The 21,916-nt window shown below is 43.9% G+C and overlaps 1 protein-coding gene across 7 annotated transcripts in view; it reads left to right on the top strand.

The window, feature by feature from the left end:
- The window catches only part of KYNU (kynureninase), a 191,134-nt gene that overhangs the window by 116,681 nt on the left and 52,537 nt on the right, over positions 1–21,916 (top strand). For all 7 annotated transcript variants that reach the window (XM_061608871.1, XM_061608872.1, XM_061608873.1 and 4 more), the window contains one exon: positions 17,211–17,309. In XM_061608871.1, the coding sequence (XP_061464855.1) occupies positions 17,211–17,309 (99 nt within the window). The remainder of the gene's footprint in view (positions 1–17,210; positions 17,310–21,916) is intronic.

The following is a 21,916-nucleotide window of genomic DNA, read 5'->3' as shown; positions in this document are numbered from 1 at the left end:
AAAGTCTAGAGGGTCACATCACTCAAAAATGCTTGGAAGTTGTTTAAAAACACTATATTAGAAGCTCAACTGGAGTGCATACCGCAGATCAGAAAAGGTACCGCCAGGGCCAAGAAGATGCCAGCACGGTTAACAAGCAAAGTCAAGGAAGCTCTTAGAGGCAAAAAGTCTTCCTTCAGAAAATGGAAGTCTTGTCCGAATGAAGAAAATAAAAAAGAACACAAACTCTGGCAAAAGAAATGCAAGAAGACAATAAGGGATGCTAAAAAAGAATTTGAGGAGCACATTGCTAAGAACATAAAAACCAACAACAAAAAATTCTATAAATACATTATTATTATTATTATTATTTATTAAATTTATATACCGCCCGACTAGCGATAGCTCTCTGGGCGGTGAACATAAAATAGTATAAAAATACAATGAATAACAGAATAATATTAAAATACAATCAACAATACAATAAACATTATTAAAATTAGATCAATGTAACTTAAAATGCTTCAGAGAATAGGAAGGTTTTGACCTGGCGCCGGAAGGAAAGCAGAGTCGGCGCCAGGCATACTTCCTCAGGGAGACTGTTCCATAGTTCGGGGGCCACCACTGAGAAGGCCCTAGATCTTGTCATCACCCTCCGGGCCTCCCTGTGAGTTGGAACCCGGAGGAGGGCCTTCGTAGCAGAACGTAGTGCACGGGCCGGTTCATATCGGAAGAGGCGTTCCGCAAGGTATCGTGGTCCCGCACCGTATAAGGCTTTATAGGTTAATACCAACACTTTGAATCTAGCCCGGAAACATATTGGCAACCAGTGCAAGCTGGCCAGAACAGGTGTTATATGCTCGGACCGCTTGGTCCTTGTCAGCAATCTGGCCGCCGCATTTTGCACTAGTTGTAGCTTCCGAACTGTCTTCAAAGGTAGCCCTACGTAAAGCGCATTACAGTAATCCAAACGTGAGGTTACCAGAGCATGTACCACTGATGTAAGGTCCTCTTTACTCAAATAGGGACGTAGCTGGGCTACCAACCGAAGTTGGTAAAACACATTCCTAACCACCGAGGCTACTTGAGCCTCAAGTGAGAGGGAAGAGTCTAAAAAGACTCCCAGACTACGAACCCGGTCCTTTAGGGGGAGTGTAACCCCGTCCAGGACAGGGTATATATCCACCATCTGATCAGAGAACCCGTCCACCAACAGCATCTCAGTCTTGTCTGGATTGAGCTTCAGTTTGTTAACTCTCATCCAGTCCATTGTCGAGGCCAGGCAACGGTTCAGCAAATCGACAGCCTCACCTGAAGAAGATGAAAAGGAGAAGTAGAGCTGCGTGTCATCAGCATACTGATGACAACGCACTCCAAAACTCCTGATGACCTCTCCCAACGGTTTCATGTAGATATTAAAAAGCAGGGGGGACAAAACTGACCCCTGCGGGACCCCATATTGGAGAGCCCGCGGTGTCGAGCAATGTTCCCCAAGCACTACCTTCTGGAGACGACCCGCCAAGTAGGAGCGGAACCACTGCCAAGCAGTACCTCCAACTCCCAACTCCGCGAGCCTCTCCAGAAGGATACCATGGTCGATGGTATCAAAAGCCGCTGAGAGATCAAGGAGAATCAACAGAGTTACACTCCCTCTGTCTCTTTCCCGACATAGGTCATCGTACAGGGCGACCAAGGCTGTCTCAGTGCCAAAACCGGGCCTAAAACCCGATTGAAATGGATCAAAGCAGGAGACCATCTAGGGAGACACTTGGACCCTTGGATGATAAGGGAGTCAAAGGTGTACTAAAGAACGATAAGGAGATTGCAGAGAAGCTAAATGAATTCTTTGCATCTGTCTTCACAGTGGAAGATATAGGGCAGATCCCTGAACCTGAACTAACATTTGCAGGAAGGGATTCTGAGGAACTAAGACAAATAGTGGTAACGAGAGAGGAAGTTCTAAGCTTAATGGACAATATAAAAACTGACAAATCACCGGGCCCGGATGGCATCCACCCGAGAGTTCTCAAAGAACTCAAAGGTGAAATTGCTGATCTGCTAACTAAAATATGTAACTTGTCCCTCGGGTCCTCCTCCGTGCCTGAGGACTGGAAAGTGGCAAATGTAACACCAATCTTCAAAAAGGGATCCAGAGGGGATCCCGGAAATTACAGGCCAGTTAGCTTAACTTCTGTCCCTGGAAAACTGGTAGAAAGTATGATTAAAGCTAGATTAACCAAGCACATAGAAGAACAAGCCTTGCTGAAGCAGAGCCAGCATGGCTTCTGCAAGGGAAAGTCCTGTCTCAGTAACCTATTAGAATTCTTTGAGAGTGTCAACAAGCATATAGATAGAGGTGATCCAGTGGACATAGTGTACTTAGACTTTCAAAAAGCGTTTGACAAGGTACCTCACCAAAGGCTTCTGAGGAAGCTTAGCAGTCATGGAATAAGAGGAGAGGTCCTCTTGTGGATAAGGAATTGGTTAAGAAGCAGAAAGCAGAGAGTAGGAATAAACGGACAGTTCTCCCAATGGAGGGCTGTAGAAAGTGGAGTCCCTCAAGGATCGGTATTGGGACCTGTACTTTTCAACTTGTTCATTAATGACCTAGAATTAGGAGTGAGCAGTGAAGTGGCCAAGTTTGCTGACGACACTAAATTGTTCAGGGTTGTTAAAACAAAAAGGGATTGCGAAGAGCTCCAAAAAGACCTCTCCAAACTGAGTGAATGGGCGGAAAAATGGCAAATGCAATTCAATATAAACAAGTGTAAAATTATGCATATTGGAGCAAACAATCTTAATTTCACATATACGCTCATGGGGTCTGAACTGGCGGTGACCGACCAGGAGAGAGACCTTGGGGTTGTAGTGGACAGCACGATGAAAATGTCGACCCAGTGTGCGGCAGCTGTGAAAAAGGCAAATTCCATGCTAGCAATAATTAGGAAAGGTATTGAAAATAAAACAGCTGATATCATAATGCCGTTGTATAAATCTATGGTGCGCCCGCATTTGGAATACTGTGTACAGTTCTGGTCGCCTCATCTCAAAAAGGATATTATAGAGTTGGAAAAGGTTCAGAAGAGGGCAACCAGAATGATCAAGGGGATGGAGCGACTCCCTTACGAGGAAAGGTTGCAGCATTTGGGGCTTTTTAGTTTAGAGAAAAGGCGGGTCAGAGGAGACATGATAGAAGTGTATAAAATTATGCATGGCATTGAGAAAGTGGATAGAGAAAAGTTCTTCTCCCTCTCTCATAATACTAGAACTCGTGGACATTCAAAGAAGCTGAATGTTGGAAGATTCAGGACAGACAAAAGGAAGTACTTCTTTACACAGCGCATAGTTAAACTATGGAATTTGCTCCCACAAGATGCAGTAATGGCCACCAGCTTGGATGGCTTTAAAAGAAGATTAGACAAATTCATGGAGGACAGGGCTATCAATGGCTACTAGCCGTGATGGCTGTGCTCTGCCACCCTAGTCAGAGGCAGCATGCTTCTGAAAACCAGTTGCTGGAAGCCTCAGGAGGGGAGAGTGTTCTTGCACTCGGGTCCTGCTTGCGGGCTTCCCCCAGGCACCTGGTTGGCCACTGTGAGAACAGGATGCTGGACTAGATGGGCCACTGGCCTGATCCAGCAGGCTCTTCTTATGTTCTTATGTTCTTATGGAATGCTTGGTGAATAGGTGGCAATGTATTATTTGTTATATAAAATATTTATATCTCCTCCAAGGCAGTAAGTGAAATATTAATATATAATAACACTGCCTTGTATTTAAGTACTAGCCTAGTAGACATAAGTGAGAAGGAACTGCATGCTGGCGAGTGCATATAACTCCTTGTATGTCAGCGAGTGGGCTGGTGAAGGACAGAGAGAGTACTCTGTCCCAATTATGTTACAAGCATAGATGTGCAGTAGATTGTTGCAGGAGGGTTGGAGCTCTTCAACCCTCTTCTGCTATCCCCGAACAGACAAGGAAACATTTTTTCAGTCTAGTAATTTTTTACAGAGTTATTTACAAGGCTGACTTAATATGATGCTGCTCTTTGGAAGTATCATTGTAACAATAGGGGGAAATTATTCTCCCTTCTCCCACACCCAATGTGTGCTGCCTAGCAATGAGGACCAGATAGTACTCATTGTTTTTGTCCAGTAGCATAACTAGGGTGATGCGACTGGGGACCCTCCTATGTGTCTCTGGGCAGAAAAGCCACATGACTGCTATTTGAATATTAGTAGGACTGCCGGCATTTCAGCCCCTGTTGGGCAGGCTCCCTCTAGGGATGGGATCCATTGGCCAATGCTGGTTCAAAAGCATTCTATCAACCTAACAGGCTGGCGGCAATTAGAGTTTGTTCTGTATCCATTAGCTGCTGCTTTTACCGATCCATCTTTTTTTGTTCAGAAAAAATATTGATATTAAAATAGATATTTTGAATAAATTATCATTCTTACAATCAATGTTTTAGAGGCGGATTCTAAAAAAAATAGCAGTGGACATTCACTTCATTAAAATCTGATTTTCAGCTATTGAGAATAAGTGAATTAATGTACCAAATCCGAATTAGGTGGAATTCTAGCACATCCTGACCGCCTACTCCCTCTGTTGTTATGAGAGCTATCCAGCGCCACAATAACAAGTTAGGGAGGACTGCTTGAAAACCTTGAAGAACATCCCTGCGCTATGTGATAGCATACATCTGTTCTGAGCATGCTCAGAGCTCTTTCCTTGAAGTCCAGTTCTCCTCATAGCTTTTAGCATGTTCTCTGGTAACCAGAGAAGCAACAGGGAGTGTTTCCTACTTTGAGGAGGTGTGTTTGGTCTTGTTTAGTATTTGTTTTGTGACCTTGCAAAAGAGCAAGCAAGCAAGCAATAGTGGACACTCTGTCAATAATAAATATCTATTTTTTACTTAATGATTGCATTTATTTTGTGAATTGGATTGAGGGAAGATATGGTGGACAGCTTGTGTATGTATTTTAAGAGTTTATTAATACTGTGATTTCGAATAAAAAATAACTGTCCTGCAAATTATATTTTTGGTTTGATTGTTTATAACTTATTTAAATAGCAGTACAGAATGGGGCACACAATTTATGGTACACACCAGGTGCCGTTATAATTAGTAGTATTTATATTTGTTAGTCACTTTCCTCACAAAAGTGCACTAAAGTGGCTTCATTAAAGTTTTGGTTATGACACTGCTTTGGTCTTCACGTGGACAACTGTGCAGTCTGCAGGTCCGTCTTTCTCCTTCCCAGTGACCTGATGAAATTTCTGGAGAGAATAATAATGGAAAATATTACCTCCCAGGCCTTAGATAAAATAATCAAATTAGACTCAGTTTGCATGGGCAGCTGTCTACTTTATTTTTCAGAATGTTGCGAGTGGTGATCTGTACAGGTACTAGAACAATTGCAAGACCAGTTCAACATAGCCATATCCACTGAATTTGTGTATTTCATCAGCAGCTGGCTCAGTGAGTTGGCTCTTTCTCCTATTCAACAGCATCTTCTGTTGCAGAATATTGCCTTCTGTCAGGAGGGCAGGTGAGCTCCTGGTGGTGCTGACAGTATTCCTATTCAGCTCAGCAATTTAATAGGAGACAAGCAGATTTCTCAGTATATCACCTCCATGAGGTAATTCATTTTTGGTGACTCAGCCTTGGGAAATTCACATAAAATACAGGCTGTATGGACATATCTCAGGGATTCTTTTTAACCTCAGGAATAAGAAAGAACAACTGACAATTAAGTGTTCTTATCAAGAGGTCAACAGAATTTCAGAAGGTGTATCTTTTGTTGGATATGCCTTATCTAGCTAGAAACATTTTATTTTAAAAAACCAAGTCCAGGAAGAAAGAGAATCACAATGGATATTCTAGCAATATGAATTAGTAAGTGAACTTCCTAATAAATATCACCTTGTTGATTCAAAAAGTTTGCACTTAAACTGTTGATGGTTTTTTGTAACGGAGTAATTTTTTTATCTTAATTAAATTTGAACTGTGCCTAAACAAAAATTATCTCAACAGCTTACAATAATAAGGAATCCATTGTCACGTTTGCAACTTTGTTCCAATTAAATAAATATTAAAACAAGTTATATCTAAAATAATCAACTAGTCTATAAAGCATAGGTTAGTAGGTGTATTCTATAATGTAAAACCAATTCAGATAACATCAGTAAGCATTATTTTAAATACAAGTGCTCTCCATTACTTTCTAAAACAATCTCTAAACTTAGGTTGAGGAAATCCTCCCTACATTTGAAATAGAGGTCCCCCATGAGAAGTACAATATTAAACCATGCACCAATCCTAATATATGGATGGGAGAGTGGGGGGGGAAAGGGAGAACCTTGTGCTAGGCTTCTTCTGCTGAGCTTAATTAACAGGCATGATTCATATTGAAAGAGATGGTCCTTGGTGGGCCTGGATTGTTCCATCTCCTGCTATAAGTATGGGCATTCTACACATTAGTCTATAGATCTTATCCTTAGGTCAAATAGAGATAGTAAATAGACAGTGCATATTAATACAAGAAAGAAAGCAGAAGAAAGCCACTGTGGATTAAATCAGTGCTCTGCATTTTTTTTTTTAGGGACAGATTTACAGATGATGAAAATTGAAAGACAGTTCTTAGCTTTTTCTTTTGCAAATGTTTAATAATTATTTGAAAACCTGCTTCTATAAGTATTGGGTCACCTAAATGGTATAAATGAAGCAACCCACATATGAAATGGTACCCTGCCAAGGTTGGGGGCAGGAATGGTTTTGAAAGCATTTCACAGAACTGCTGTTCTAGTGTTAGATGTTTTTCCTTATAATACAAATTATTATCATACAATATAATAAATTATAATACAAATACAATTCCTCCAATACAAAATTGAGAATTGGTTTAGAAACCACTAACCATGTCATAAATTCACAGTCCTGTTTTACAGAGTAAACTATAGGAACCCAGTGTAATTTACGCAGCCTAAATTAAACTGGTTAACCATATTCCAAGCTCCTTTCAGGAGCGGGGCTATTGTCAGCTGAGCTGGCCCCTGAGCCTGGCAGAGGGAAAACAAGTCTGAAACAGAGTTTGACTTAACACCACTCTTTTTGCCAGTGTAAACTCTGGGTTGTGAGGTCATGTGACTGAGCTGAAAGGAGTTTGGAATAGGAGTAATTCTCCCTTACCACTCCCTCTGCCACTGCCACATCCCCAGACCCCCCCCTTTTTCAGGACTTGGCTGAGCTGCGATGGAAGACTCACAAAAGTATATCTACAGCTAAGAAGGGATGGGGAACTACAGCAGGCTTAGCTAGAGATCTGCCTATTCCAAACCCCCCTCATCCCAGTGGATCTTGGATTTGGATTTCTCCCTTATACTATGTACCTACTTTCCAACCAATTTCAAATTGTTCAAAGTAAATAAAAAGGAAGCAATTCGTTTTTCTAAAAATAAAATATTTTATTATTTATTTATATGTTTGTTTGTTTATTATTTAATTTGTATCCCGCCCTTCCTTCCAGCAGGAGCCCAGGGTGGCAAACAATGTGCAAAAAACACGTTAAAACATCATAAAAACAGATCTTAAAATACATTAAAACAAAACAGCATTAAAACATTTTTAAAAAACAACTTTAAAAAAAGGGTTAAAACATTATTAAAAAATATATTAAGAAATTCTAACACAGACGCAGACTGGGATAGGTCTCAACCTAAAAGACTTGTTGAAAGAGGAAAGTTTTCAAAAGGCGCCAACAAGATAGCAGAGATGGCGCCTGCCTAATACTCAAAGGGAGGGAATTCCGCAGGGTAGGTGCCGCCACACTAAAGGTCCATTTCCTATATTGTGCAGAACGAACCTCCTGATAAGATGGTATCTGCAGGAGGCCCTCCCCTGCAGAGCACAGTGATCGACTGGGTATACAAGGGATAAGACAGTCTTTCAGGTATCCTTGTCCTGAGCTGTATAGGGCTTTCTACACCAAAACTAGAACCTTGAACTTGGCCTGGTAGCAAATGGGCAGCCAATGCAATTCTTTCAGCAGCGGGGTAACATGTTGGTGATACCCTGCCCCAGTGAGCAGTCTCGCCGCCACATTTTGCACCAGCTGCAGCTTCCGGACCAACCTCAAGGGCAGCCCCACATAGAGCGCATTACAGTAATCCAGCCTAGAGGTTACCAGTGTGTGGACAACAGTGGTCAGGCTATCCCACTCCAGAAATGGCCGCAGCTGTCTCACCAGCCAAAGCTGGTAAAAGGCACTGCTAGCCACTGAGGTCACCTGGGCCTCTAGTGACAAAGATGGATCCAGGAGCACCCCCAGACTACGGACCTGCTCTTCCAGAGGGAGTACAACCCCATCCAAAGCAGGCAGCTGACCAAATATCCAAACTCAGGAACCACCAACGCACAGCACCTCCATCTTGATAGGATTAAGACTCAGTTTACTGGCCCTCATCCAGCCCACCACCGAGTCCAGGCAGCGGTCAAGGGCTTGCATGGCCTCTCCCGATTCAGATGTTATGGAGAAATAGAGCTGGGTATCATCAGCATACTGCTGACACCTTGCCCCAAAGCTCCTGATGACTGCTCCCAAGGGCTTCATATAGATGTTAAACAGCATGGGGGACAAGATGATACCCTGCATCACCCCACAGCACAGCTGCCAGTGGGCGGAAAGACAGTCACCCAATGCTATTCTCTGAGAGTGACCTTGGAGATAGGATCGGAACCACTGTAAAACAGTGCCTCCAATACCCATCTCACCAAGTCGGCCCAGAAGGATACCATGGTCAATGGTATCAAAAGCCGCTGAGAGATCAAGTAAGAATAACAGGGTCGCACTCCCCCTGCCCTTCTCCCGATAAAGGTCATCCATCAGGGTGACCAAGGCTGATTCAGGCCCATAACCAGGCCTGAACCCAGACTGTGATAGGTCAAGATAATCTGTTTCATCCAAGAGTATTTGCAGCTGCTGCGCCACAACCCTCTCAATCACCTTCCCTAAGAAGGGGGTATTTGCAACCAGTCGGTAATTGTCACAAACCAATGGGTCCAGGGTGCGCTTTTTCAGGAGTGGTCAGATCACCACCTCTTTCAAGGCGGCTGGAACCTCCCTCCTGCAGTGATGGGTTAACCACACCCTTGATCCACTCAGTCAGACCCCCTCGGAAAGCTTTAATAAGCCAAGAAGGGCAAGGGTCGAGAGCACATGTTTCTGGCTGCATCATCGCAAGCACCTTGTCCACGTCATCAGGCCGCATCAACTGAAACCATTCCCAAGAACTTGCAGCAGACATTGCACTGGACACCTCATTGGGAACTACAGTAGATGTGGATGGGGCATCGAGACTGCTACGGAAGCAAGCAACTTTACCCTCAAAGTGCCTTGCAAACAATTCACAGTGAGCCTCCAAAGGGTCTAAGGCTCCGTTCCCTGGAGTTGATGTCAACAGACCCCTGACAACACAGAAAAGCTCCACTGAACAGCTATGGAAGATGTGATGGAAGCAGAGAAGTGGGCCGCCTTCACCTCCCTCACCACCACACAGTAGGCAGTTATGATGTTTATTCGTGCCTGATCAGCCTCACAGCACGTCTTTCGCCACTTGTGCTGTAGCCGTCGTCTAGCCTGTTTCATTGCCCTTAGCTCACTGGTGTACCAAAGTGCAAGCCGGGCTCCACAGTACCGGAGAGGGCGCTTGGGGGCAACCATGTCCAGAGCCTGACACACCTTGCTGTTCCACAGCGTGACAAGGGCGTCAACAGGGCCACCTGCTCTGTCTACTGGGAACTCCCCCAAGGCATTCAGGAATCCAGTGGATTCCATTAGGCTTCGGGGTCGGACCATCTTAATCTGTCCACCACCCCTGCAGGGAAGGATCGGAGCCATAAGTCAAAACTTCACCAGGAAGTGATCTGACCATGACAATGGAGTGACATCCACCCTGCTATCTCCAGACCACCCCTTCCTCCATCTGGAGCAAAAATCAAGTCGAGGGTGTGCCCTGCCCTATGTGTTGGGCCAATAACAACTTGAGACAGCCCCATGGTCATCATGGAGACCATGAAGTCCCAAGCCGGAACACTAGAGACAGCCTCAGCATGGACATATCGTTCTGGGCTCTTCCAACGCCACAGCCGAGATGACCTCCACCAGTTCGGTCAGAGAAGCTGCTGGGCAGCAGGGTGGATGGTACACCAGCAGCAACCCTAATTTACTATCTCCTTGGCCCAACACCAGGTGCAGGCCCTCACAGCCAGCTCCAAGACAGAGCAGTTTCCTGGTTACAGAGATGGAAGTTCTGTAGACCACAGCAACTCCTCCCCCCCCATCCCTGCAGCCTGTGCTGGTGCTGCACCAAGTATCTAGGTGGGCAAAGTTGGGTCAGATCAACTCCTCCCAGCTCACCCACCCAGGTCTCGATAATGCACACCAAATCGGCACCTTCATCCACAATCAAGTCATGGATGAGAGTGGTCTTATTATGTACCAATCTGGGGTTAAACAACAACACACACAGGCCAGTGTGCACTGCAGATGAGCAATGAGGAACCCATCCATGGCAGCAAGGAACAAGGTGCAGATAGCCATGCCTTCACCTTCTATGGTAATTCACCACATCCCCATGGCTATACTTCCATCTGCCCGTAATCCCTAAAATTGGGGTGGCATCACCCATGTTCCTCTGTACTAAGACTCCTCCTAAACACCTAATATGGGCCCAACATGAGCCCACCAACAAAGCCTGATGGAGCGAATTATCCCATTAGGTCTTTGCGAAGTTTGGGAACAGTCACACCCATTCAAACTTTTTCACACAGGGCCCATCCACTCCCCCTTCTGTCTCACACTCAGGGGGGGCAGCCTTCTGCCAGTTACAGACTCTCACTGTGAAGGCATCTGGTGACTTTCTCCTATCATTCAGTTCACTGCACAGGCTCCCACCCTGTGCAGGAACTACACATGCACCACACACCCTCCCCACCACCAGTCTCCTCTAGACTGGTTTAACAGAGAACACATTAAAAAAACAAGAAAAAGTAATAGAAGGGGGTAGCGCCCTCACCCTTGGGACTCCCTAAGGGGCAACTCCCTTCAGTGTCACTCCGGTAGAGGACCCGCCGCCCAAGGGCAGCTGGGCTTTTATGCCTCCTGGCCCAGCCAGCTGCAGTTGCAAGAGGCTGTGAGATTAACTGCAGCCTCTCTCTGGAGCAAGGGCCAGGCAGGGGGTCCCAGTCCTTGCAGCACTTACCAGGGATTTCAGCTGTCTGGACAGACAGCAGCCCAAAGGAGCTAGTAGCCAGCACCCAGATGCCAGATACTCACTCGCAGGGCAGGTCTTCGTCAGTCCCCTAGTGCTGCAGTTGTTCCCAAGGACCCCAAGGGCAGCTGGGCTTTTATGCCTCCTGGCCCAGCCAGCAGCTGTTGCAAGAGGCTGGGAGATTAAAATATGTCTGTTTCAGAAAATTTACAAATCTTTCTGCCAGTCTTTATCTGATTCTTACAAAATAAATATTCCTAATTATTTGTGAAAACAATGAGTTTAAACTAAATTTTGCTGTGCGAGTATGTTATTTCATATTTACACACATGCCTGACACATGTCATTTTTAAAAACATTTTTCAGTACAAGCTTTACTGATGTCACTAATAAAGAATCTACTTACTGCTAAAGGAACACACAAATCTTAAGGTTATTTCATAACAAGTGGGACTGCACCAAAATGATGCAGTGTATAGTGTTTCTGTTCAATGTTCCAGCCATACCTTCTTCCAGGATATTTCATTTCATTTTCCTTCACCTCTGGTTTTTCTTTTCATTTTTTCTTCTCAACATTCTATAGCCACTGAACATGTTCAGTCTTCATTGGGCTGTTGGGTTTTTTGAGCTGCGGGATTGGACCAAGATGAAGGAGGTGTGAAAACTGGAGGGAGAAATATCAATAATTTATGATATGCAGACGACACCATACTCTTAGCAGAAACCAGTAATGATTTGAAACAAATGCTGATGAAAGTTAAAGAGGAAAGCACAAAAGCAGGACTACAGCTGAACGTCAAAAAGACTAAAGTAATGACAACAGAAGATTTATGTAACTTTAAAGTTGACAATGAGGACATTGAACTTGTCAAGGATTATGAATGCCTCGGCACAGTCATTAACCAAAATGGAGACAATAATCAAGAAATCAGAAGAAGGCTAGGACTGGAGAGGGCAGCTGTGAGAGAACTAGAAAAGGTCCTCAAATGCAAAGATGTATCACTGAACACCAAAGTCAGGATCATTCAGACCATGGTATTCCTGATCTCTATGTATGGATGTGAAAGTTGGACAGTGAAAAAGGCGGATAAGAGAAAAATCAACTCATTTCAAATGTGGTGCTGGAGGAGAGCTTTGCACATACCATGGACTGCGAAAAAGAGAAATAATTGGGTGTTAGAACAAATTAAACCAGACCTGTCACTAGCAGCTAAAATGATGCAACTGAGGTTATCATACTTCGGACACATCATGAGAAGACATGATTCACTAGAAAAGACAATAACGCTGCGAAAAACAGAAGGGAGTAGAAAAAGAGGAAGGCCAAACAAGAGATGGATTAATTCCATAAAGGAAGCCACAGACCTGAACTTACAAGATCTGAACAGGGTGGTTCATGACAGATGCTGCTGGAGGTCACTGATTCATAGGGTTGCCATAAGTCGTAATCGACTTGAAGGCACATAACAACAAAGAACCCCCCCGCAATAATTTTTCATACTTCTCAGTCTGCTGATACCTTCTCCTTGTTTGTGAATAGTGCCATTTTGACAGCATAAGAATGGGCACTTGGAAAATGAGTTTGTTATATGTTTTTTTAAAAGTTGGACCTGCAATAAAATGTTGCAGTGTGAAGTGCTTCTGTTGAAGGTTTCAGTCAGCCATTAATGTTCGCTTTTAGGATCCCTCATTTCATCCCCCCACCCCTGAGGCCTGTAGATACCTCCTCCTTGTTTGTAGTGCCATATTGGCAACATAGGGATCAGAGCTCAAAATGAATTCACAATTAATATATGTCATACCAGGGTCACCAGCATGGTGTCCACAGGTTCACATATGTCCACAGAGGCCTCCTTGGCATCCACAAGATCTCCTTCCCTTGCTGAAGTTAGGCTTTAAAGAAGTATTCTATTGTAGCCAGTAGAGTAGGTTACAGTGTGTGTGTGGTGTGTGGTTGCAGGATGTGTGTGGTGCCTATAACACTTTCTGTGGTTTGCAAACAGGACACAAAAGGTTGGCAACCCTGATATAGATAATGATATGATGAAAATTCTTCAATGTGACTGTGTGTGAAGACTGATAAAACTATTAAACACTCATTCTTCTCCACTTCTGTTTAACCTTTTCTAAAACTGGTTTGATCTTTTGATAAAATTACCAATAATTATTGCCATATGTTCTCAGTTTAACATGTTCTTAAGTTAACAGTATATATGACTGTATCATACTGGATATTTGAATGTTACTTCAAGGCTATTTCACATATTATACAAAGTCAAAGCTGCGTTAGCCAACAAGTGTACACTCAGTAAGGAACTTTAGCCAAACATGATTTCCTTACAGTATATTGATATGATATGTGTATGTAAATTCCTGGGGTTGCATTCACACTTTACATTCTTAGATGTACATTTAAAATACCTAATCTGAACAGACCTTAATGATATTATGAATATGATATAAGCAGGCTAAATGGAATCACTATTTGTGTTACAAAAATTCAAACATGGCCTCACTACAGACATAGTGCTCATTCTATTTATTCAGTATGGCTTATGATTTTGGCAACACACTCATCAGTCACAATGTCTGTCTTAAAAGTGGCATGATAATTCACCTAGATGAATCATTATATAATTTAATATTAAAAATGCTTCTAATTTCATCAGAAGGAAGTACATGGAAGTATTACATTATATATAAAAGTATATTTGGAATGAAATCTACATTTGGAAAGAAGTCTAGACCACAGTGTCTCCATTAGAGCTTATCAGCTGATTTGTGTTCAGATAGCTAAATCACACTTTTATCATTGGCACATGATAAAAATACTAAAAAGGACAGTGATTTTTTTTTGCTGCAATTCTTCTTTTATTGTTATTCATAAATAGAAGCTAGGTAATGGTGTTTTAATGTGTGCAAAGGCCTCAACTCAGTTTTTCTGAAGCTCATAATGCTCCTATGCCTATTTGCTTGGATTTAAGTCCTACATGCTAAATTAAGTGTATATAGGATTACCACTTTAGAAATCTAACTCTCTTGGAGAGTCAGTGCTTGAGTATGCTGATGTTTTGGAGTTTTGTGAAGGCCAGTTTATTGTGCATTGATATGTTTACACCTATGCAACACCAACTATTTCTCCATCTTTCTAATCCATAAGGCCTTTTATGACCCACCCCCAAACCAACCTTTTATGTACACTTGTTTGATTCAAAGGAGAGTTTCTTATTTTAGGAGCAGAGTTTATTCCAGAATCCTCATGAGGTTATATTTGTATGGCATTTTCACATATACATTGAATAGCTTCTGTGCATATATACTGCAGAGTACTGCAATAATCTATGTAGGCAAAGAGCTAATAGTAGCAAGAAAAACTTAACCAATGTCTTTCTATGAGACTCTGGCAAAAATATGAGTCATATTTAAGCACAGCATAAGGTTTTCCTGATGCATTGAAATACCATGATACTCATTTGACAGGCATTATCTGTCATAACAATTCACCACTAAAAAATAGTTCTTCACCACTACTGTGGATTTTGAACTCTGATTCCAAAGTCCTTTCCTCATCACATGTGCATGTCCATCACTTTCATTTTCCACCACTTGATTACCCACTATTTGATAACTAGGAACAGGATGTCTTTTTATGGATGTAAAACTAAAACATGTGAATGAGCAGAAGCAAGCCTTGGGCTCATACATTCCTCTCTCCTCCAGAAGAAGAAGATTGGAAGCATCCACTTCCTGTTTTAAGCTAAGTAGTGTTAATTGTTACATCTGTATTTGTGGAAAAGCACTTTCCTGTCCTGTGATTTCCAGAAACTGATATTGGGAAGCATACTGCCTCTGGCAGTGGAGGAACAACATAGCCATCAGGCTTAGTAGCCACTGATAGCCTTGTCCTCCGTACATTTGTTTAATCCTCTTTCAAAGTCATTTTAAAATTGGTGGTCATTACTGTGTCTTGTGACAGCAAATTTCACAATTTAACTATGTACTGAGTAAAAAAGTACTTTCTTTTCTCTGTCCTGAATCTTCCAACGTTCAACTTTATTAGATAGACCAGAGTTCTTTATTGGATAGATCAGAGAGAGGGAGAAAAATGTTTCTCTATCCACTTTCTCCACACCATGTATACAACCAGTTTAGATGTAACACTAAACTCTGGATAATTTAAAACTCTAGCTATATGGGGGGAGCATGCTTCTGCCCAAGACTCACTTCTGTTCCTTCACATAGTGCTAAACTATGGTTTAGCATTATGTATGAAATAATGTGTGTACTAACTCCATTGAAAAGATGTGTATTTGCATCTTTGCATATTAAAGAAGCTGTGAAAGAGAAAATACAAGTGACGTGTTTTCTCTTGCATTCAGTCTACATTGTTATCTAGTCATGAGATATCTGTCATTATCCAAGACTCATAATTTTCCACCAACCTGTTTTAAATGTATAACCCAAGAGAGCATAGTCAAGATCTAGTCATAGTTAAGTCATAATTAACGTTTGTTAGGTAATCCTCCATAGTATTCCTTCTTACAAAGTCACATACAGAGTGCCTTGCCACATCAGATCAGGTCTGCCTAGTCCGAGAAGTTTGCAAGAATCCTGGCCAGTAATATATCAGTAGACTATTGCGTTCCTTTTGCCCAGCCCTTGCATAGTTTGTTTACCCCCTCCCCATTTTTAGCTATATTTGGCAAGTGATGAGGCTTATAAGTTCATCCCTTCATTTTGAAAGAACTTTATAGGCTGACAGTCTCATTAGTGGCTTCATTAGAATTAGCACATCACACTTATAAATGCAATTTCTTTCTGAGAGCTAGATAGTTTAGTGGAGATTTAATATACCAAAGTATTGTTTTAATAATTTAGATGGAGCAAATGAAAGAAGCCAGTAGTTCCAAGCCTTTGTGTTATTATTGGGTAAAGGATTTGGGAAGCTATACCCTCACTATTCATCCTCCCACCTTGCTTGTAAAAATACTTTTTTTAAAATAAAAAAGTAAAATATTCTTTAATTTGTAGTTCATGCACAAAATGTACTATAGTTTTTCTTATAAATACTGAAGCTGCTTTACAGTACTAATTTTTGTATTCTTCTTTACTTTAAAAATGCTGCCATCAAGTGGTAATTTCTATGTACAATATATAGTTTGTGTCTAATATTTTCTTCCAGTTTCACAATAAAATGCATGTAAGGCTCTGTGGAGGAAATATTATTAAATTCTTGGTAAGTTTTGGGACCCCGCCTCTTCATTTGTTTCTGGTTGTGAATGGTTTATTTCCATAATAAGGGACTACTGGAAATACTTTCAGATAACAGAGCAATCCTATACATATCTATTCAAAAGTAAATGCCACTGAGGTCATATGAACATCAAAAATCCACAGTAGTTTACCAACAAACAACATGTGCAGTTGTGCTTTGCTGGGGGATTCAAATGTGTTCCCCACAACTAACATGTCTCTTGTGGGAAAAGAGCAGGTTCTAGGCATGTACAATATTTGATCTACCAAAATGAATGCAGGCCCCCCAACCACGCTTGCTTACATGCCTGGGACAGAAAAAACAAGAAGTCTGTAGTATTTGGCATGCTCCATCTAGGTAGCGAGTTGCCTTTGCTTTGGTGAATCATGGAGCTGGGTGGTTTGGGTGCACTGGTGGTGGGGTCACCAGTTTTACAGGCCTGGCAGGCTCTGAGCACTCAAGCAATATTTTGTTTTCGGGGGCAAAATGCAATTTCCCCCTCAGCTATCACCCCTATTAAAATAGTATTCTATGGAGCATGCTTGTGGAAGGGTCATGAGCAACAGTTAGTACTTCTGATGTCATTTCTAGAGTAATGTTTCCCTTGTTGTCATTGTGTGACTTTTCAGTTGGATATATCCAGTTGCATGAAATAATGATTTCTGTATTTACAAAGCAAACGTAAAACCATTTCTCTGTCCATAAGGGTTGCTTTGTTGGATTTGACCTGGCTCATGCTGTTGGCAACGTAGAACTATATTTACATGACTGGGGAGTAGACTTTGCCTGCTGGTGTTCCTATAAGGTGAGAATATCTTTAGCATTCCAAATATTTGTAACAGTTCTATTTTCCACAGGTAGCCTGCCATCAAGCGGGTATCATAGCTCCACCTAGCGTCTGAAGGCAAGAATGTTCTGAAGTCAAGACTAGGGGCCTCAGGCCCCTCCCTCTCTCCAGTTTATTCTTGCCTTTGTCTGAGGCAGTTGGAATATCTAGAATAGCGATAGCTAAGTTTTCTGTGTGTGTATTTTGTCTGACAGAGTGTGTGGATCGTTTTCTATTGTTCCCTTCCCTCTGTCTTTAGCTTGAAGTGTGTGGGAGTTATTGTTTTTCCATTTTGTTCCCTCCCTTCATTGTCTTTTTTAACTGGGATTTTTTGACTGGTTTTTTTTTTCACGGTTTGTCTTTTCCCCTGAATCCCTTTGTGGGAGAATAGTGCAAGCCGCTATCCTTCCCTTAGCTGGGAGACCGCGGCTGCGGCTCTCCCTTCCTCAGGTGGCAGCGTTTCTGTCAGGAGCTTGTGGCTGCAGTCTCCTGGCTCAGTGCCAACGCTTTGTTTGTCCTTGCCGCCTGTTTTTCGGCGGTGGCCCACCTTAAGACCAGGTGCCTGGAGCTGCGGCCCCTGTTTTATATAGTCCACAGCCCAGACTCGCTCTGTGCAGCAGCGTTTAGTTTCTTCGTCAGGCTGCTCTGCACCCCCTCTCACCCCGGCTTGCTCTGCGGCCGTTTTGAGAAGCCACGACTGCGCTCCTTTATTTTTCTGAGACTTAAGGAGCACGTGGAGAACGTTCTGCTTCCTTGCAGCAGCGGTTTTCCTGGCGGGCCCGCTTTGGGATTTTCTGTAGTTCTTTTCAGTCCTCCATTGCTTCTTCCTTGTCCTGACCACCATTTTGTTTTTTACAATTTTCCTGCCCTTTTTAACGGTCGTCTTTTTTGCCCTTCCTTTTCCTATCTTTCTGTTTGAGATCTCCCTTAGAGAGATTTAGACCCGTTTTTTGTTTTAAGCAACCAATCCTGCAAAGCCCTTCAGTATAGGTGCTGTGTGTGCGCTACAGGGGGAGGAGAATCCTGCACAAGGCTTTCCACTAGGGGCTTGGATGTATACTGAGGCTGGTCACTGAAGTGTTTTGGACCTGTGCATTCTCCCCCATCCGTGGGCGTGCATCAAGCCTGTTTGGAATTTTGCATTCTCCCCCATCCATGGGAATGCATTAAGGCTGTTTGAACCGTGGGTTCTCCCCCATCCATGAGCGTGCACTAAGGTTGTTTGAACTGTGCATTCTCCCCCATCTGTGGGCGTGTACTGAACCCCTCTCGCATATTTCTGATCGCAGATCAACAGCCAGCGGCAGCTCAGGCAACCAGCGCTAAACAATCAGGCAAAACCACTTCGCACAAGTCGGTTAAGCATAAGCAACCCGGATTACATGCCAAGGCTGTTGCTAAAACTAAACATCTGTCAAGCCACAGCGTTTCCAGTGAGCACATTATGTGTCTGCTCCAGCTTCTGATAATGTGGGCCACGAATACTTGACAGCCCTTTTTCATTCCCTGGCCGAGTTGTCTGGGGATGAATTTGAGGGGTTTCCTTCCCAGCCGGAGGTCAGTTGCCCGCCTCCACCTATATTGCCCCCTAGGGATCATTCATCTCTTCAGCATGATGACCTCCCTGTTAATTTGCCTCAACAAGTGCAATCAGACCACTCAGACCATCCACCACCGGGCCTGCAGTTGTCTCCTGAGTTTCTCTCTCAGTTACAGGACATGCTATCATTCTTTTCTCAAGGGCAGTCGCAATCACATGTCACGGCCCCTCATCAGCAGAGCGTACACAGTCAATCTGGCACTTGGGGACACTATATAGCCAATGCGGCAGTGCCACCCTGCTCGCCTAACCTTTTGACATTGCCAGGGGCAGGTTGGGCGATGAGATTACTGGTTTTGAGGATCCATTGTATTCTGTGCAAGCAGAAGGAGACGAGTAGAGTGATCAGTCTGAGCAGGAGGAGGATGCATCCTATCACCTATTTGATGCAGCCGATTTTCATCCTCTTGCGCGTAGAGTTGTGAACACCTTAGGCCTCCAACCTCCACAACCTGCAGCTGCCACACCCCCCATTAAAGGGGCCAGAGTCTTGAAATCCTCCAAAGCAACGGAACACTACCTCCATGTGCCAGATCCTATCGACAAGCTGGCCAAAGAAGAATGGTCTTGCCCACTGCAGACACGCCGCTTTACGTCCCTTGCTGACAAGTTTTACACTTTGGCTCCAGAATTTACAAATCGACTGGCTGTCCCCGGTATAGACGAGCCGATCTCTAGTTTAGTTTCTCGATCCCTCCTGCCAAGAGAAGGGGATTCCCAGTTAAAAGATGCTTCTGAGCGGAGACTGGATTTTGCCTTACGTAAAAGCCACGAGGCTACCGCCTTTGCCATGTAGGCTTCTGCTTCAGCTTCCATCTTCTCAAGGGCATCAATGATGTGGCTAGATGACCTCTTAGATGACCCCAATCCCGATCCGGTCTCCATAAGATGGACCTTGGTGAAACTGCGCAAGACAGTGGCGTTTGTAGCTGATGCCACCTTGGATTCAACTCAGCTGGGAACAAGAGCCATGGCCGCTCAGGTGGTGGCTCGGCGAACTCTCTGGCTCCGTCACTGGGAGGCAGACTCTATAGCCAGAGTCAACTTGTCAAGGGCACCTTTCGCTGGATCATTACTCTTCAGGGAGGAAGCCTTAAAGGCAGTATTAGTAGACCCCAAGGATGCTTGGAAGCCTGTCTTGGCCACTGCCTGATATGATGATCACAGGCAGTTCAGACGTTTCACTCCATACCGTACGTTCCAGCCCTTTCGAGGAGCGCGGTCAGGGGGGATGAGGCCGCGATTTTCGAGCCACCGACTTACATCCCTCCAGGGGAATTTGGCACAGACAACGTTACCCAGGCAGAGGTCAGTACCTGGGACATAGAGGTACCTCAACATCTTCATATCGCAGAGGGGGTCGCCAGAGCAGGCAATACTGACGCGATCCTGGTCGGGGGCAGATTACTTCTGTTTGCAAACCACTGGATGCATCTGACACAGGTCGCCTGGATCAGGGATCTATTTCATCATGGCTATGTGCTAGAGTTTTGGGCGACTCCTCCAGACAGATTTCGTCCCTCCCCTTGTTCCAAGGCTCCATCCAGACGCTGCATCATGCAGAAAGCCATACATCACCTCTTGGACATAGCAGCAATAGAACCAGTCCCCACAGCAGAGAGGTCGGAAGGGGTGTACTCCCTCTTGTTTGCAGTGCCCAAACGAGATCTGTCATGGAGGGTAGTGTTGGACCTCAAGTTCATCAACTGTTTCGTAAAGTATCGCAAATTCAAAATGGAATCACTCCACTCCATTACAGAAAGCCTTCACGAAGGAGATTTCCTGGCTTCTGTCAGTTCTGTCGACCTAAAGGAAGCATACCTCCACGTGCCTATTTGCATAGATCACAGAAAGTTCCTTCGGTTTGCCTTCGGCCCCCAGCATTTCCAATATCGAGCAATGTCATTCGGTCTCTCATCTGCACCAAGAGTCTTCACCAAGGTGCTACTCATCTTGGTGGCTTACATCCGCCTACAAGGGGTGCACATCTACCCCTACTTGGATGATCTATTGATACAGGCAAGTTCCATGGAGCTGGCTCATCTCCATCTGAACCTCACCCTCCATGCTTTGCTGACCCATGGTTGGCTAGTCAATCTCGACAAGAGTCATCTCCAGCCAGCCCAACGACTACAACATCTAGGGGCAATGCTAGACACCTTACAGGCGATGGTCTTTTTGACTGCAGACCGCATCACATCCATCATTGAAATAGCACTCCTTCTGATGCGTCGGTCAAGTGCAGATGTGATGCTTCTAGCAAAGGATCTGGGAATATTAGTGTCCACCATCCACATTGTGCCATGGGCTCGAGCTCATACTCGCCAACTTCAGTGGGCCTTATTACCATTCCAGCAGGACATTGCCAGATCCAACCACCGAACAATTGTATTGGATCATGCTCTGCATCTTTCCTTCCGTTGGTGGACAATAGTCAAAAATCTCAACAGGGGCACTCTGTTCAGAGAACCCCACAGAACTGTTGTTACCACAGACACCAGTCTTACTGGCTGGGGAGCCCACTGCAACTCCCAGTTTGTTCAAGGGGTTTGGTCCGATGTCGAGCGGAATCGGAGCATCAATTAGCTGGAACTGAGAGCTGTTCATTTAGCTCTTCTTCATTTTCACTCTCTATTCCCCTTGGACCATGTTCTCATTCGAACGGACAACACATGTGCGAAATCACATTTAAACAGACAAGGGGGAACCAGGTCTCATTCTCTACAAAACCTAGCCTATCAAATATTTGACTGGGCAGAAACATGTCTGGAATCCTTAAAAGCGGAACATCTCAGAGGAATTTGGAATGTGACAGCCGACTGGCTCAGCAGACAACAGGTCTTTCCGGGAGAATGGAAGCTTCATCTGACGACGTTCCATCTTCTTCAGCGCCGATTCGGCATTCTCTCAGTGGATCTGTTTGCCTCCAGTCTCAATTGCCAGCTACCCAGGTATTTTGCACAGTACCTGGACTCAACAGCGGAAG

Source organism: Rhineura floridana, chromosome 2 (assembly GCF_030035675.1).
Source record: "Rhineura floridana isolate rRhiFlo1 chromosome 2, rRhiFlo1.hap2, whole genome shotgun sequence".
NCBI classification, from domain to species: domain Eukaryota; kingdom Metazoa; phylum Chordata; class Lepidosauria; order Squamata; family Rhineuridae; genus Rhineura; species Rhineura floridana.
This window is presented reverse-complemented; position numbering and strand designations above follow the sequence as displayed.